This window comes from Cyprinodon tularosa, unplaced genomic scaffold (assembly GCF_016077235.1).
Source record: "Cyprinodon tularosa strain WSP-4 unplaced genomic scaffold, ASM1607723v1 ctg83, whole genome shotgun sequence".
Lineage (NCBI taxonomy): Eukaryota > Metazoa > Chordata > Actinopteri > Cyprinodontiformes > Cyprinodontidae > Cyprinodon > Cyprinodon tularosa.
Window position 1 is genome coordinate 1,382,885 of NW_024039596.1, and position 16,153 is coordinate 1,399,037.

Here is a 16,153-nt window from a genome sequence, read left to right on the forward strand (position 1 = left end):
ATTAGTTGTGTCGCGCGATTAATGCGTCATCCGCTGCCGCCGTCATCCGGGGGAAGAAAAAAATAATATGGCGGAGCGAGTCAGCGCTGCAGTTGCAGTGTTGCCAACTCAGCGACTTTTCAGACCCCTCCAGCGACTATTTTTCAAAAAAGCGACTAGCGACAAATCTGGCGACTTTTTACTGTGTCACTGGCGGCTTTTGCCTGCCGTCGGGCGCCTCCCCCATCCCAACCCCTTTCTCCCTCTCCCACAGGAATCCCTCTCAGAGCCGCAGGATATTAGTGAGGAGTTTACCCTCAGCGTCCAGACTGCAAATGAAGCGCGCATGCGCCGGGATTGATCACAATAATTAAAATAGCCTGCGCTTTGTAAAGTTAAAAAAGTCGTAACATGCAACTTTTGTAAAAACAAATGAACATGGCACGGAAGCACCACTGTTATGACGCAGCACCTGAAAAGAAAACACGTTGGAGCCTTCGATGGCAGTGAAGAGAGCTGATCAGCAGGGTGAGCGACCATGCTTGTTTCGTTTTAAAGTGGGGAAACGTTACGTTAGTTTCTCAGGTAGCTCATCTGATGCTTTCCTTACCGTGTTAGTAGGTTACAGACAGTGATAAGGTTGGCTACTTATTTTACTTTTAATTTCATTTGAATTAGCTTACGCAGCGTTTATATTTTCTTTATAAATAAATTACCTTTCAAATTATGAGGGCAAGGCTTTTAAAGTTTAAATCTTCTGGCAAAGATAAAGTAAAGAAGATCCTGCAATTTATGGAAGTAAAACAGAATAAAATCCAGCAAGATCAGTAACATGTCAATTAATTATCTGCCACATTCCCATGTAAATATCTGTCTTTGGAGGATGTGTTTTTTAGCACCCCTAGTTCTCTCATTTTTATTCCAAATGCAATTTATAATTTGAATCACAGGCTATTTTTATCTCTATGGTTCAGTATTTTCTCAAGCAGCAACTTTAACTGCTATACTTTCCTGTCTTAAGAGGCAGAACTCTTCTAGTCTAAAAAAACTCATTTGTTGAAATGGGGGGGCCTATTGTTTGAACCCCTTAGGGGCTTTAAAAAACAAAAATGTCTTTTTTTGCGCTTTATGAAACAAAGTATCCTATATTTTGTGGATGTACAGCTACATTTCTCATGTAAGTTTGCGTAGTTTTAACACAAACATTTATTTTTCATATTGCACCAGTACAGTTAATGAGCAACCTGTACTTGTGTGCTTGTTTGTTCTGTCTAAAATGTTTATTTTGGAATAAAGAGGTTCATATAAAAAATTTTTTTTGTCCGATTCATCGATTAATCGAAAAAAATAATCGGCCGATTCATCGATTTTTAAAATAATTGTTAGTTGCAGCCCTAGCTGGCACACATCGACATACAGCAAGTATGCACGTATACAATGTATGCCTGTGTATGCCATAACGTACTGGTAAGTTATCTGATCACTGTCATACGTTAAGTGTAAGTTACTCATAAGTCATGGCGTCTACGCCCCCAGGCTCATTGCTGCTCCTGAGGGCAGCAGCTTTAACTGATGCTTCGTAACACCCATGAAATGATGCTTGTGGATTACGCTGCTGTGCGTTATGCATAAGTAAGGCTGTTTTTGGACACAAGTTCTGGACTCGTTATGAATACTCTATGTATACGCTAGGGATGTAAATCACACCCATCATGGCGATTCGATTCAGTATCGATTTCCTGACCCAACGATTCGGTTATTTTCGATACTCAAGAATACACCACGATTCGATTCGATTAATCGGTTAATTTTTTTTATTTATTTATTTTTTTTTTTTTTACACCTTACAGGCTAAACAAAGTTTCAAGTTTGAAATAAATCAATGAAAGCTGTAATATCGTTATGCATTTTTTTAAACAACAGCAAATAAGTAGAAAAGTTGCATCAAAAAATACTGCAGAAAATCAGTGCAAAGAGTTCAATTCAATACCTCGGCTCCAGACGTCCCGCCCCCTCCACAGACGCTCCGCTGCTCCTCTCCCAGATTGTTGCTGATCGCAGACAGCGCCGCAGACAGGAGGCCGGCTTGGTTTGTTTTTATGACCGAAATTGCAGAAAACAATTCGTGAAGTTTGACCCTCTAGAAGAGCGAGGTGCACGAGAAAGCTGGGACCCTTTTTCCAGCTGAATCTCCGCTCTTTTTGCCCCATTGTCCCTCCGTCGTCGGACTAAACTCGCCCCCACTTCCTCGCCGCCTCGACCGTATCTAGACCCACAGTGTGTAGCGCAGACCACGCTTCGATATTGAGCATAAATCAAAAATGTCTATGTTAAGCTCACTGCAACACACTGCTATAAGAGTATAACCAGGAAGCGAGGTAGGAGGGCAAAATAGGTTTAGCGCCACCGCAGCACGGGAGGGAGAATTACGCCCTGGAGCAAATGGATAAAAATAGAGTGGAGGAAAAAAAACATGAATCGATTCTCTTGCGGACGTATCGATGCATCGGATCGTCGGCTGTTGGATCGATGCATCGATACAAAACGATAATTATTTACACCCCTAGTATACACCCAAAATTTAAAAAAGTACATAGAAAGTTCAGCTTATGCCAGCGTTGTAGGAGATTCTTGGACATCTGTCATACACTGGGTAAATCAGCAAGGCGTGACAGGGGCCTATCACATAGCTTTATTTTAAAATGTTAAATTAAATCAGGGTTCTTTAAAAATCCAAATCTTGTTATGAAAGCTGTTCTTGCCAAATATCATTACATAGAAGTTCAATTAAGTGACATTAATTTTGACAAGTATAACTTTTGTTCTGTACTTTGATAAGATCTGCGGTTTGTCTTAAAGCTGTAAAAGCAATGAACAGATTTTTGAAAAGAAAAAAGTTAACTGATGTCTTTGTTTGCGTCTGATCTCTTCAGGTACATACGCTGTCAGAAGGAGTCTGGTCGCACTTTTGAAAGAGACAAACTCAAACGGCAGGACATGGAAGCTTGGTAAGCTTCGCTTCACTCTGTCGACTCTTGCTGAATCAACTCCGTCTATAATCGGGCTCCTTGCTTTGATCCGTCTTCATTCAGGCATCTGTATAAGATGGTGGACAGCTGCCGCCAGCTGACGGTGTCCCAGAGCAACGGAGACGAAGACACGGCCGGCATGGTGACCATCCTGACAGGCCATGATGTAGACGAGCTCTGCTCTCGGTCTGCAGCCATGAAGGTCCGTCTCTTTTTCTGTTGTTTTGAAGCATTTCTGGTGTTATGAAGGTGGAGCTGATGGATGTTTCTTATGCTACGTTCACACCGGACGCAGCAGGTGCAGCAAAATCGCGTCTGCTGCTTCATTTTTACTGCTTGTACCAGTTTAGTTCTGACGCGCGGCTGAAGCAGCTTTGCTGCTCTGGCTGCGCGGTGCAAAAGTGTGTCTGACGCGCGTTGGGCGGAGCTACTCTATCCTTTCTCTGCCTTGCAGCTATATTTGCTGTGATCAGTGGGAATAAAGTAGTTTTAATATGTTTTTAAGCGAGAAAATACACCTGAAAACTTAATCAGTGCAGTCAGTTCATCCATACAATCCTGCCTTTCAATATTATTTCTGTCGGAGCCGCTCAGACTCCCACATACCGGCGGTGCGCTGTCAGTAGGAATCCCATTCAACAGCAGCCTCTGGCCGGGTCGCCTCCTCGCGGTTCACCGCAGCGGCTGGAAGGTGTTTTTAAATTCAAAATAATCCAAACTGCAGGCACCAGGATAATAAAAGCAAACATATTCTGCCGGCAGATTTCTGCATTTTAAGTTAATTTATGCGTCAATAAACTGTTTCAGAGGAGCGATCACATCGCTCTGATCATCAGCGATGTGTCTGTCTCACGGCCAGCTCCCAGATCAGCGTCTCTGATTGGTTGAAGCGGGGCGTCGAGTAGCAAAAGTTCATTTTTTCCATCTCGAGCAGCAGCGCGTTTGCGGCGCGTCAGATGCTTAAACGCTCCCGACGCGCTGCTTCAGCTGCGCAAAACGTGCTGCTTCAGCTGCTCAGACGCGCTGCAGGACCTTTTGCTGCGCCTTGACGTGCGTCAACCATTGACTTTGCATGTAAACTCGCTGCTTCTGCTGCGTCCAGTGTGAACGTAGCATTAGAGCTGAACGATGTGGCTTAAAAATCGAATCTCTGATTTTGTTCCATCCAAATATGATTGATTTTATTCTCAAGCTTTACTATGGAAAATGACTTGTATTGCTATTAAAAACTGATTTTATTTTTAATAATCCTCTTTGGAGGGGACCTTGATTTAAAGAATGGGTGAATTCAAGACAACAAACCATGAAAATGTATAAAACTAAATGTCTGAAGCTAGTCGTATTACATGGTTTGCTAGTTTAAAGGTTATAAAAGGCATCTCACTGCAAATTTTGTTGGTACTCGCCGATACCGATACCACTATTTTAGTGTTGGACCGGGGCCCCCGCCCAATACTGGTTTCAGTATCGGTGCAACACTAATAAAACTGCTTTACACTAAAAATTTAATACAATAAGACAGAAGAGAATAAAGTTATGAAGTGACGTCGCTTTGAGCTCCGGTAGCCCGAGGACTGCATTAATGGAGAAAGAAAGAAATGCCGTCAGATTTTCCAAAGATTAAATCATCGTAATAAAATTTAATAAATTAATGAAGTTGCTAAACTCTCATTTTTCCTCTGAGATGATTTTTACTACCAATAGTCTTAATTTCTTTGTACCATTTAATCTACGCTATGGTTTCCAAGTTCCTTGTAAAACTAATTAAATACGTAACAACTTTCTATATATTTTTTATAACCACTGACCTTTTTTAAACAATAATCAGTAAAAGATTTTTTTCAATTATAAATTAAAAGAAAATTTGTGTTTTTCAAAAGTTTTACAACAAAAAATCAGAGAAATATTTTCTTTACCTTTTACTCTAATAGTCCCAATATTGTCAGACATTCATCATTGGATTTAGGACTTTGACTAGGCCATTCAAACATGTAAACATTCTTTGGATGAGAGGTTTTATTGTAGGACGTTGGTTTATTTTGCTTCTTTGCATTCAGGTGTCTTTACGTTTTTGTTTCTGTCTCCTTGAACCCCAGTCGGCCTCAGCAGATGGCCGCTCACACTGAGCCTGGTTCTGCTGGAGGTTTCTTCTTGTTAAAAGGGAGTTTTTCCTCTCCACTGTCGCTACAAGCAGACTTACTGTGAGAGATTGCTGAAGAGTCAATGAGTCAATGCAATCAACTGGTTTTCCTTAGATAGAAAACTTTGAATCAATTTGACTGGATGATCTGGTGAACTGTAAAGTATCTTGAGATGCGTGTGTTGTGAATTGGGGCTATAGAAATAAACTGAATTGACTTTAATTAAATGAAATTTTAAAATTCAAATAAAGAACATTGTTATGCTCCGATAAGTTATTAACCTCGTGAGACCATCCTGATCTCGCGAGCTTTCAAGGTTTCACTCGCAGATCAGTCTGGCTCCTTTCCGTTAAAGAAAATTTGGAGCCGTTCACCAAACGAACGTCCAATCAGCGTTGGCTTTGAGGCGGGTTGAGGTGTGACGCAACGAGAAGCGCGACAGTTCAGTCTAAAGAACATGGCGGCTTCAGCCGATGAAACTAGCGTTAGCGTGGCTATCGAGCAAGTTTTATCGGAATTACAGAGTATTTGTTCACTGAAAGAAGAGCAAAACACTGCTCTGGAGGCTTTTCTCAGAGGAAAAGATGTTTTTGCTCTTCTCCCGACTGGTTTCGGCAAGAGTTTGATCTATCAATTGGCTCCTCTTCATCGTCGCTCTGTTAGTACGTTATATGCTTCGTTGAGCTGATTGGTTTATTTGGCCCGTCTATCACCAACATAGGCCAATCAGCTAACCAGTATTTTCGCCCCTTCCCAAAATTACTTCAACGGAAGGTTTCCAGATGGATATGCGGAGCAAATCCATCTGGCGGAGTCAGGTTAATAAGTTATACCTCCTCCCCACACACTTTCCTGCCAATCAGCCTTAATGTCTCTCCCCTCAGCACCACGGTGCTTCCACCATGCTTTGAGGAGTTACTGTGTCCAAGGTGATATGTGGTTTATTTTCACCACACATCCTGTTCTCAGTTAGGATTTTTAAATCATTTTTTCCATCAACGCATTACTTTGTGTCGCCCTACCACATGGAATCTTAATAATATTGAAGTTTGTACGATTTATGACTTTTTTTTTTATATATCTCTGTTCCAATACTTATGTTTTGTTCTTGTCTTTTCCAGTCAGCGACTCAGGCCGCTTCCTCCGCAGGCATGGAGCTGAAGAACATCGCAGAGTTTTACCGTCAGTGGAAGGAGATCGGCTGAAAGCTCAAAGGGGGGCAGCTGTCTGTGCTGCGAGCAGCTGATCGATCACAACACTCGCTCCCTCTCTCTCTCCCACTCTTTTGCTCTGTGTGTATCTGCGTCTCCAAAAAGGAAACAAAACTCCAAAGAAAGCTGGATGGAAGAGTTAAAAGGTTTTTTTTAAGAGGGCCGGACACGGAAATAAAGCAGAGTTCAAAAAATAAAATAAAAAAATGTAAAAAAGCAAAAGAAGAAACGCAGGCAAAACGACGCTATAAGCAGCAGCCGATCTCCCACCTCTCAGTTTGTTAAACATAAAGCGTGAGCGCCTGCAGCGGTCAGTGGGGGGGGAGGAAACGGTGGGAAGGGCGCTGCAGAGATTCAGGTGCCCCTGGTTCACCTCTAACCAGGAATACACTGTATATGTTAGCAAACGAGTACATTTGTGTTGAGAGAAACCGCACACAAACTCATTCACGCTAAGATGAATCCATATAGATTTTTAGAGCAGTGGTCTGGATGTCCCTTCCCTCTTTCCTTCAGTATGATTTCCTGGAACAGGGTCAGGAATGTGAGTCTGGTTGGGCGACAGGAAGCGGCGCAGCCCGACGTCCGTCGCTCAGAAACAAGCCGGGCGCCTCCTAATTCAACGGCTTTAAGGAAGGATTATAGAAAACAGACTTTTTGTTTTTCTTCTGTCTTTATTTTGCTTTTCAGATATTTTTTTTTCCTTTTTTGTGGTGTACCTTTGTGACCAGCGATGTATGTTTTGTGCTTTTCTTGTCTGAGAAAAGAAAGGAAAAAAAACAAAAATACAGCAGGACTCTCCCTGTCTGAAGATTTTCATTTGGATTTTATTTTTGTACCCAAATTGTTTATTTCGCTTCTCTTTTTTTAAGCTCAATCTGAACGATAAACAGGAATGTCTAAGGGAAGGGGGGGGGGGGGGGGGGGGGGTGATTGATTGTGTGTTGATCCACTGAACCAATCCTGAACAGAAGCTAAAAAAAGGAAAATGTATTTATCAGGCGCCACCTTAAGAGAGAGCAGGGAGCTAGAAGCTGATTGGTGTAGGTGGAGATGATGGAGATCAGCTGACCTGCGGTGGGGGGGGGGGGGGGGTCTGTGGATGTCTGTAAATCCTAAAATGTGTCCCATCGCCATCTCCATAGTGACTGTCCCATCATGCACGGTGCAGAGGAGAACCAGTTTGTGTGGACATGCATTGAACAATAAAGAGAAACCGATGCTGACCTTTTCACGGTTCTTTCTCTGTCTTCTGTTCAACTTAAATAGTTTGTCCACTGGACCCGCCTGAAGTCTGTCTCACAGCACCAGATCTCTCCTGTACAGGACTTTGAGCTTTGCAGAGGTAGGAGTGTTAAGAGAATAACCAAAAGTACACATTTTAACTCCAATATTAAGTTATCAGTGCAAAATTTTACTCAAAAGTAAAAAATTATTTGACGTTCAAGAAAAGATACTTTTTTGTAAGCAGAAAAAAATCGCTTATTGAAATCTTGCACACATACAAGTGTGTCCAAACATTCGCTAAGGTAAGAGTAGCGAGATGTTATGAAGACATTTAGGTTAAAATAAAATCTATGATGCAATGAAACAATTTCTAAAAGTATGTTTATGTCAAAAGGTTTCTGTAGGGGACGCGTCGAGGCCCTGGTCCTCGACAACAGGCCTGATTCAAACCCGGGTCAGCTGCGTCGAGGCCCTGGTCCTCGACAACAGGCCTGATTCAAACCCGGGTCAGCTGCGTCGAGGCCCTGGTCCTCGACAACAGGCCTGATTCAAACCCGGGTCAGCTGCGTCGAGGCCCTGGTCCTCGACAACAGGCCTGATTCAAACCCGGGTCAGCTGCGTCGAGGCCCTGGTCCTCGACAACAGGCCTGATTCAAACCCGGGTCAGCTGCGTCGAGGCCCTGGTCCTCGACAACAGGCCTGATTCAAACCCGGGTCAGCTGCGTCGAGGCCCTGGTCCTCGACAACAGGCCTGATTCAAACCCGGGTCAGCTGCGTCGAGGCCCTGGTCCTCGACAACAGGCCTGATTCAAACCCGGGTCAGCTGCGTCGAGGCCCTGGTCCTCGACAACAGGCCTGATTCAAACCCGGGTCAGCTGCGTCGAGGCCCTGGTCCTCGACAACAGGCCTGATTCAAACCCGGGTCAGCTGCGTCGAGGCCCTGGTCCTCGACAACAGGCCTGATTCAAACCCGGGTCAGCTGCGTCGAGGCCCTGGTCCTCGACAACAGGCCTGATTCAAACCCGGGTCAGCTGCGTCGAGGCCCTGGTCCTCGACAACAGGCCTGATTCAAACCCGGGTCAGCTGCGTCGAGGCCCTGGTCCTCGACAACAGGCCTGATTCAAACCCGGGTCAGCTGCGTCGAGGCCCTGGTCCTCGACAACAGGCCTGATTCAAACCCGGGTCAGCTGCGTCGAGGCCCTGGTCCTCGACAACAGGCCTGATTCAAACCCGGGTCAGCTGCGTCGAGGCCCTGGTCCTCGACAACAGGCCTGATTCAAACCCGGGTCAGCCGCGTCGAGGCCCTGGTCCTCGACGCGGCTGACCCGGGTTTGAATCAGGCCTGTTGTCCTTTGCTACTTGTCTCTTGCTCTGTCAGCCTATTTTCCAATAATGAGCCACTAGTACTACAAAAACCTAAAAAAGAGTTTCTGTAACTGCACAAAGGTAACCAGTTACTACCAACTTCTACTGCTGCCAGTGCTCACCAAGCTCTGCACTGGTGGAAACAGGCTTGTGCAGTTTTTCTTTGCGGAGAAAATAAATCAACTTTTTCTGAATATGCCTGCAAGTCCTTGAGTTTTTGTCACTGAAGCTGAATTTTATACAAATTTTTTTTCCCCACAGAGCTGGTCTCTAATCTGCAGCAGTTGCCTTCCATATAAGGACATTTTGTTAAAAGTGATGACTGCTGCCAGCCTTTCCATATAGCACTTCTTTTTTTTTTTTACAGTGACAGTTTTTATGTTTTACAGTGCAAAATGGAACCCTTTAATTTTACCTCAGGAGGAAATTCAGGTGCAGCAGCAAGAAATTGACGTCTAAAACAGAAGCATGAACACATACTATAGTAGAGTACATGGTCATGCTTTCTTGTCTAGCCCTTAGCATTCTGACCTTATACGAAGGTCTCACAGTCAGACGGGAACAGGCCAGATTAAGCTATTATGGTGAGAAAAAGCAGAGAGAACATAGAGTTAGAGATTGAACTAACAAATACTGCAGAATGGGAGAATAGATCTAGAATGAAGCAGAATGAGAAAAAGGGGTCCCTATGTCCTCCAGCAGTCTAAGCCTATAGCAGCATAACTATAGAGATAGCTCAGGATAACCTGAGCCACCCTAACTATAAGCTTTATCAAAAAGGAAAGTTTTAAGCCTAGCCTTAAAAGTAGACAGGGTGTCTGCCTCACGGACTAAAACTGGTAGTTGGTTCCACAGGAGAGGAGCCTGATAACTAAAAGATCTGCCTCCCATTCTACTTTTAGAAATTCTAGGAACCACTAGTAAACCTGCAGATTGAGAGCGAAGTGCTCTGTTAGGAACATAAGGAACAATCAGATCTCTGATATCAGATGGAGCTTGGCCATTTAAGGCTTTATATGTGAGAAGGAGGATTTTAAATTCTATTCTGGATTTGACAGGAAGCCAATGAAGAGAAGCCAGGATAGGAGAGATATGATCTCTCTTTTTCATTTTCATCAGAACTCTGGCTGCAGCATTTTGGATCAGCTGAAGGCTTTTAACTACAGTTTATGGACTTCCTGATAGTAAAGAATTACAATAGTCCAGCCTTGAAGTAACAAATGCATGGACTAGTTTCTCAGCATCAACCCTGGACATTTTTTTTTTTTTGCAAACCTTTCCATTTTTTATAAGGTTTTTAGGAGTTAAAGAAGGAAATGCTAGAAAACTTTAATATGGGATTTAAAGTGAATGATTAAATTTCCAAAGCAGAAAATTTAAAGTCATTTCTTTCTTATACTCACAACTGACCATCTCTCAAGAAAACTTTCTGGAAGCGCTCTTTTACAGCCTCATCTGTATGGGGTGCCGTTTGGAAAGTTAAGCAGTTAAAAATTAGGAGCAATATTTTTGGTTATTTAGAGTATGTGGAGAGAAAAATAAGGGTTTTTTCAAAGTAATCTTTTTACTATGTCATTCATTAATTTACAAAAATCTTACTTTAAGTAAATATTTAATTTTGAGCTTAATATTTGGTTTGCAAATTAAGTTTGTTAAAAACATATTTAGCTCCAAAGCAAATATTTAGTTCTTTTAAATACATATTTATTTTACAAACTAAATATTTAATTTGCAAACAAAATATTTAATTTGAAGCTAGATATTTATATAACAAACTAAATATATAGTTTAGCGCTAAATACTTTTATAAATATACTATATATATATTTATATTTATACTTTTATAAATATACTATATATATATATATATATATATAAAAATTAGTGTGCAGCTAAATATATATATATATATAAAAAACTAAATATTTATTTAAAAAACTAATATTTGTTTTGGACCTAAATATTTCTTTGAAAACTAAAGATTTAGTGTGGAGCTAAATATTTAAAAAACTAAATATTTATTTGAAAACTAAAGATTTAGTGTGGAGCTAAATATTAAAAAACTAAATATGTATTTAACAAAGTAAGATTATTATAAATGAATGAATTACAGATTTAAAAAATTACTTGGAGAAAAAAATAACCCCCTATTTTTCTCTTAAACTGCGCTAAATAACCACAAATATTGCTTCTAATTTTTGACTGCCAAACTTTAGAAATAGCTCCCCGTACATCTGATGATCTTTTAACTTTTAGCTTTAGAGGACAGGATAATTGAGCTAATAAAGAGTTAATGTATTTCATATCCATGTTGGATGAAAACAGTTAACTGTTATAAAAGCAGTTCTGGACTCAGCAGACTGATCAGCACCCAGAGTGAAAACTGAGAGCAGCTCTTGACATTCCTCCAGTCAACTCCTCGTGTAAATCCTCCTTAGGGCCCCTTTCTCCTCCTTTCTCTGAATCTGGGTCTCTCTGTGCCATTCCTCCTTTTCTTTTCTCCCTGCCGCCCCTTATTGTGCGCCCCTGTGTCCCCACAGGCGCGGTGCCCAGCGCTGACCGAGCTCACAGAATAAATAAGCAGGCCCCTGACAGCAGAGACACACAGGACTGCTGGCACTGGTGCTGACCCAGTTTGGCTCTTTTATTTATTTATTTTTTTTAAAGTTCTTGCTGGGTAAGTGGGTTGAGGAGCTTCTGTGACCCAGTTGCATTAGAGCCTGAGGGTCTGTTGGTGTGGACAGACTGGACCTGGCTGCTGTTTGGGGACGGGATGAGGAATTATTAGAACCAGAACCTGAGAAATGTCCACGCAGGGGTCGGTGCTGGCGCTGGGGAAATGTCTGGCCTGTCTGGAGTTCATGCGTAAGTGACTTCTTTTCATTTTGCAGCTAGTTTGAAACATGGTATGTTAACAGTCTCGAAACTTTTTTTCTGTGCTCGATTGAGAATAAAACAAAACTCATTTTCTCCCCCTGCAAGAAAAAAGAAAAGAAAAACTGCCAGAAGAGTGAGTTTGATCTGGACATTTAGGGGGGTCCCATTGTGTTTTATTTATCTTATTACGGCCAGGGACGGATTTAGGAAATTTGGGCCCTACACTGGAAAAACAATCTAGAAATAAGTCAAAACGTCTTAGATTAAGTCTATTTACCCTTAATGAGTAGGTAAACAAGATGATCTGAGTAATTTTACTCTTAAAATAAGGTATTTAGATAAAATGCAATTGAAATAAGATAATGCAATGGTGTTTAAATGTAAATTGTCTTGTTCCACTGGCATAAGTTTCTATTACATCCTTAATCCAAGAACCAATGTACTTATTTTAAGAAAAAAATGACTTAGATGATCTAGATTTTGATTTTTTCCAGTGTAGGCAAAGACAGGCAGGGGGGCCTCTGAATTGAGAAGAGACACTTCTTATTATCAGCGTTCTGATGGCATTTTACTGAAAAGATTTTTTATCAAAAACATAATTAATATGCACAAATATGGAATAGTTGTAATAACTATACGTGTAAACAGAGTTTTATGAAGTCCAAAAACATGACTGTTAATTTAATTGGCTTCTCTAAATTCTCCTTAGGTGTGAGTGTGTTTATGGTTCAATTCAATTCAGTTTATTTCTATAGCGCCAATTCACAACACATGTCATCTCAAGGCACTTTACAGTTCACCAGATTGTACGGTCAAATTGATTCAAAGTTTTCTATCTAAGGAAAACCAGTTGATTGCATCGACTCATTGACTCGAATGTAATCCCTCACTCCAAGCATGCTTGTGGCGACAGTGGAGAGGAAAAACTCCCTTTTAACAGGAAGATACCTCCAGTGTTGTGGTTGTGTTTCTATGAGAGGCGTCTTGTCCAGGGTGTACCCTGAGTCTCTCCCATAAAAGGCCACAGATAGCCAGTTTATAGATTTTCATATTTCAAAGTCTTGCTGGTATCCAGGATTATTGATCTACGGTATGGCAGCATTTACATTTCTGTAATTTGAGAGTTCGGGCTGCTCAGTGCTGCAGTGGGTAGCCCTGCTGCCTTGCAGCAAGAAGGTTTTGGGTTTGATTCCCGGCCCTGGCTCTTTCTGCATGGAGTTTGCATGTTCTCCCTGTGCATGCATGGGTTCTGTCCTGGTACCCCGGCTTCGTCCCAAAGTCCAAAAACATGTTAATTGGTTTCTCTAAACTCTCTTAGGTGTGATAGTGTGCGTGAATGGTTGTTTGTCCTGTTTGTCTCTGTGTTGCCCTGCGATGGACTGGAGACCTGTCCAGGGTGGACCCTGCCCCTCACCCGTTGACATCTGAAGATAGGTACCAACACCTATCGTGACCCCAGCAGGTATAAAGCATGATGGATGGATAAACTGAGAGTTGCCAAAAGTTTCAGTGTGACCCCAAATATAACAACATTACGGACAAAAATACATAAAATTCCTTCACTCTATAAGTGAAGAAATTATGTTCAATATGAATGAAACAATTTTTAATTGTCAATTAATGACATAATTCACGGTTTTAAATGTTTTTCAATAAGTGTTTGAGACATTTAAATATTTGAATGTGTATTATATAATTTATATTTTGAATATATACATTTTATTTCTACTATTTCTTGGTATATGTATTTATTTTATCTGTATCATACTGATTCTAACATTTTAGAATGTCAGTATTATTTAGTCCTGATTGAAAAATATTGAATGTAGTTCTGAATATGCTGAATTAAACTTCAATATCTTGAATGAAACTGAATAAATGGAATGAAATTCTATATATTGAATGCAAATCTGAGTATATATATATAACTTTTGGAAACAGAATGAAAATTGGTGTGGCCTAAAGGAATTATGGGTGATTTGGTTTCAAAACACACATAGGCTACATAACTGAAGACTGTTGCTCAATCCCAAACCGGCCCATGAACACGAACCCTAAGCATTGATCCTCTGGTTGCACAGAGAACGATTCAGGAAACGGCTGAAAGGCCGTGTTTTCCTCATGTCATCTGACTTCCGCTGTCATTAAACATCTTTACTCAGTTTTAAGCTAAGGTTGTACTCAACACTTTGAACAGGGTGCATGCATGCAAACGTCAAAAGTGACTCTAATGTGTTCCCCATCCCATAGCGCAGCCCTCGTGAGCCCCTGCAGTTAAATCGTACGCCACCTAATGTTTGCTACTGGCTGCAGACTGTGCTTGCAGTGGGGGGTTAGAATGAGACTCCACTGAACAAGTTTTTGAGTACTGACATCAAATAGCCCAAAAGTTTTAAGCCGTACAATTTTGTTAAATGCTATGTTGCTCCTGCTTTTTTCTGTGATTCGAAACAGCATACTGAAATGTTTGGTATAGAGTCGATATATCAACTGGCCGAGTTTTTGGACTGATGTTATTATTTTTTCTTGTACCGCTATCGGCTGATATATGCATTCGCCCATTCAATGCCGCTACCACTATTTTCTTTCTATTGTTAATGTTTTGTTTGATTAAAAAAAAAAAAAGTTCCTTTTTCGATTAAGACTCTTATCATAATTTTTATAATGCAAATGAAGGGAGAGAAGGCAACATCAGCCTAAAGAATCGGACCAAATGAATCGGCAACAACTTGGGAATCGGTTAGCTGATGCCGATAAGGAAAGCCCACATTTTTGAAACTGTTGGTATTTCAAATAAATTAATCTATTCAATTTATCATGATATGATATAAATTTATGAAATTAAATATTTCAAATATATCAATAATATCAACTGAGAGAATGAATTTTGGGTCACAGTCCTCCCAACATTTTGCCCATACTGGGGGCCCCCAGAACGGTTTAGTCACCAGACATCAGGGGCCACAGGTATGAAGTCAGTGAGCTCAAACTGAATGACTGGTAATGATGAGAAGTTTGGCTCTTTTCAAAGCTGACCCTCGCATGTATTGACCGATTAGTGCATATAGCAGCCATTCCTTGAGATCACATGAGGAGAATGCATTGCTACTCCTTCAGTTTGCTATGGTACGGAGTGAAATTTGTTCCATTATTGTCGCGAGCCAAGAATACACAAAAAAGTCGAAAGAAAATATGTAATCCAGAAACGGAACTTTGAAATACACGATCAAAATAGGTTTTTAAAGTGGGTATGCAGTTTTCTAAGATTTTGTTTTTAATTTATTCTTTTTTTTTTTCAGATTTTAGATTTTCAATTTTTTCTATTTCAGGTTTAGAAATTGTATTCTTTTCAAACTGTTATTCAAAGATGACGTTTTCTTCAATTCTTGGGCAGATTTTCCTGTTTCTATTGGTCTTAAGGACGTTAGCAGCATTTTTACAGGGCTTGAAGTTAAAAGAATGAGATCTGTAAAACTCTGTTAGAAAAGAATTAAATTATTGAAACTAAATCTGAAAAAGAAAAATTTTAAAATAAATCAAAAATATAAAATATGTAAAAATTATTTAAAAACATAACATTTGATAGAATAAAATTTGAAAAACTAAAATACAAAAAATAGCAAAACAAAATATTTTTTAAAATAACCTAAGAAAACAATCAAAACCTTTTTCAAAGTTTCATTTCTTGATTTTTTTTTTTCATTATTTGAATCAACAAAACATGTTTTTTTGTTTGCAACAATAATGGAAGAAAATTCACCCCATACAATTTTTTTTATTTATTTTAACTACTTTTTGAACGTTTATTATGACAGTTTCATATTTTTCATATAAATGGATGAAGAAAAATCAATATTTCTTACAACAATTGTCTCAGCAGCACATTCAAAGGATTAATTAAAATAATTGTTATCGGCTTCAGCCTTTAAAAAACTGTATCCATAGCCCTGACTCACTATTAGGTCCTACTAATTCAATGGAAGTGACTAATGTGAATTCCTTTTACAGAAATCCTTTCCATTAAAATGTTTGTGTGTTTAGAGGAGAGCTGGCTTCGAATTTCATTTTATGCAGCATAATGTGAAACAGTCAGGTAAGGAACAATGGAAAGAGTATTGCTAGACTTCTGGAAAAGTTTGGTATAAAAGTAGGCCACCAAATCATTAAGTTAATCCAAAAATGTGAAAAAAAAACCATATAGTTTATACCCTGAACTCCAGAAAAAAAGAAAGCAGAGGATTTAATCATGAAGGAACATGAAGGAATCCATCACTTAAACCAGTAAATTCAGTTTCTTATGTTTGATGGTTGAGCTTGATTTAGA

General features: G+C 40.2%; 2 protein-coding genes across 2 annotated transcripts in view; both read left to right on the forward strand.

Annotated features, from left to right (window-relative positions):
- Nucleotides 1-7,140, forward strand: part of smg5 (SMG5 nonsense mediated mRNA decay factor) — a 42,859-nt gene extending 35,719 nt beyond the window's left edge. The window contains exons 20-22 of the mRNA XM_038272428.1: nt 2,913-2,987; nt 3,072-3,210; nt 6,271-7,140. Coding sequence (XP_038128356.1) covers nt 2,913-2,987; nt 3,072-3,210; nt 6,271-6,354 — 298 coding nt within the window. The 3' untranslated portion in view covers nt 6,355-7,140. The remainder of the gene's footprint in view (nt 1-2,912; nt 2,988-3,071; nt 3,211-6,270) is intronic.
- Nucleotides 7,141-11,457: 4,317 nt separating this feature from the next.
- Nucleotides 11,458-16,153, forward strand: part of paqr6 (progestin and adipoQ receptor family member VI) — a 40,104-nt gene continuing 35,408 nt past the window's right edge. The window contains exon 1 of the mRNA XM_038272439.1: nt 11,458-11,817. Within this exon, the coding sequence (XP_038128367.1) occupies nt 11,757-11,817 (61 nt within the window). The 5' untranslated portion in view covers nt 11,458-11,756. The remainder of the gene's footprint in view (nt 11,818-16,153) is intronic.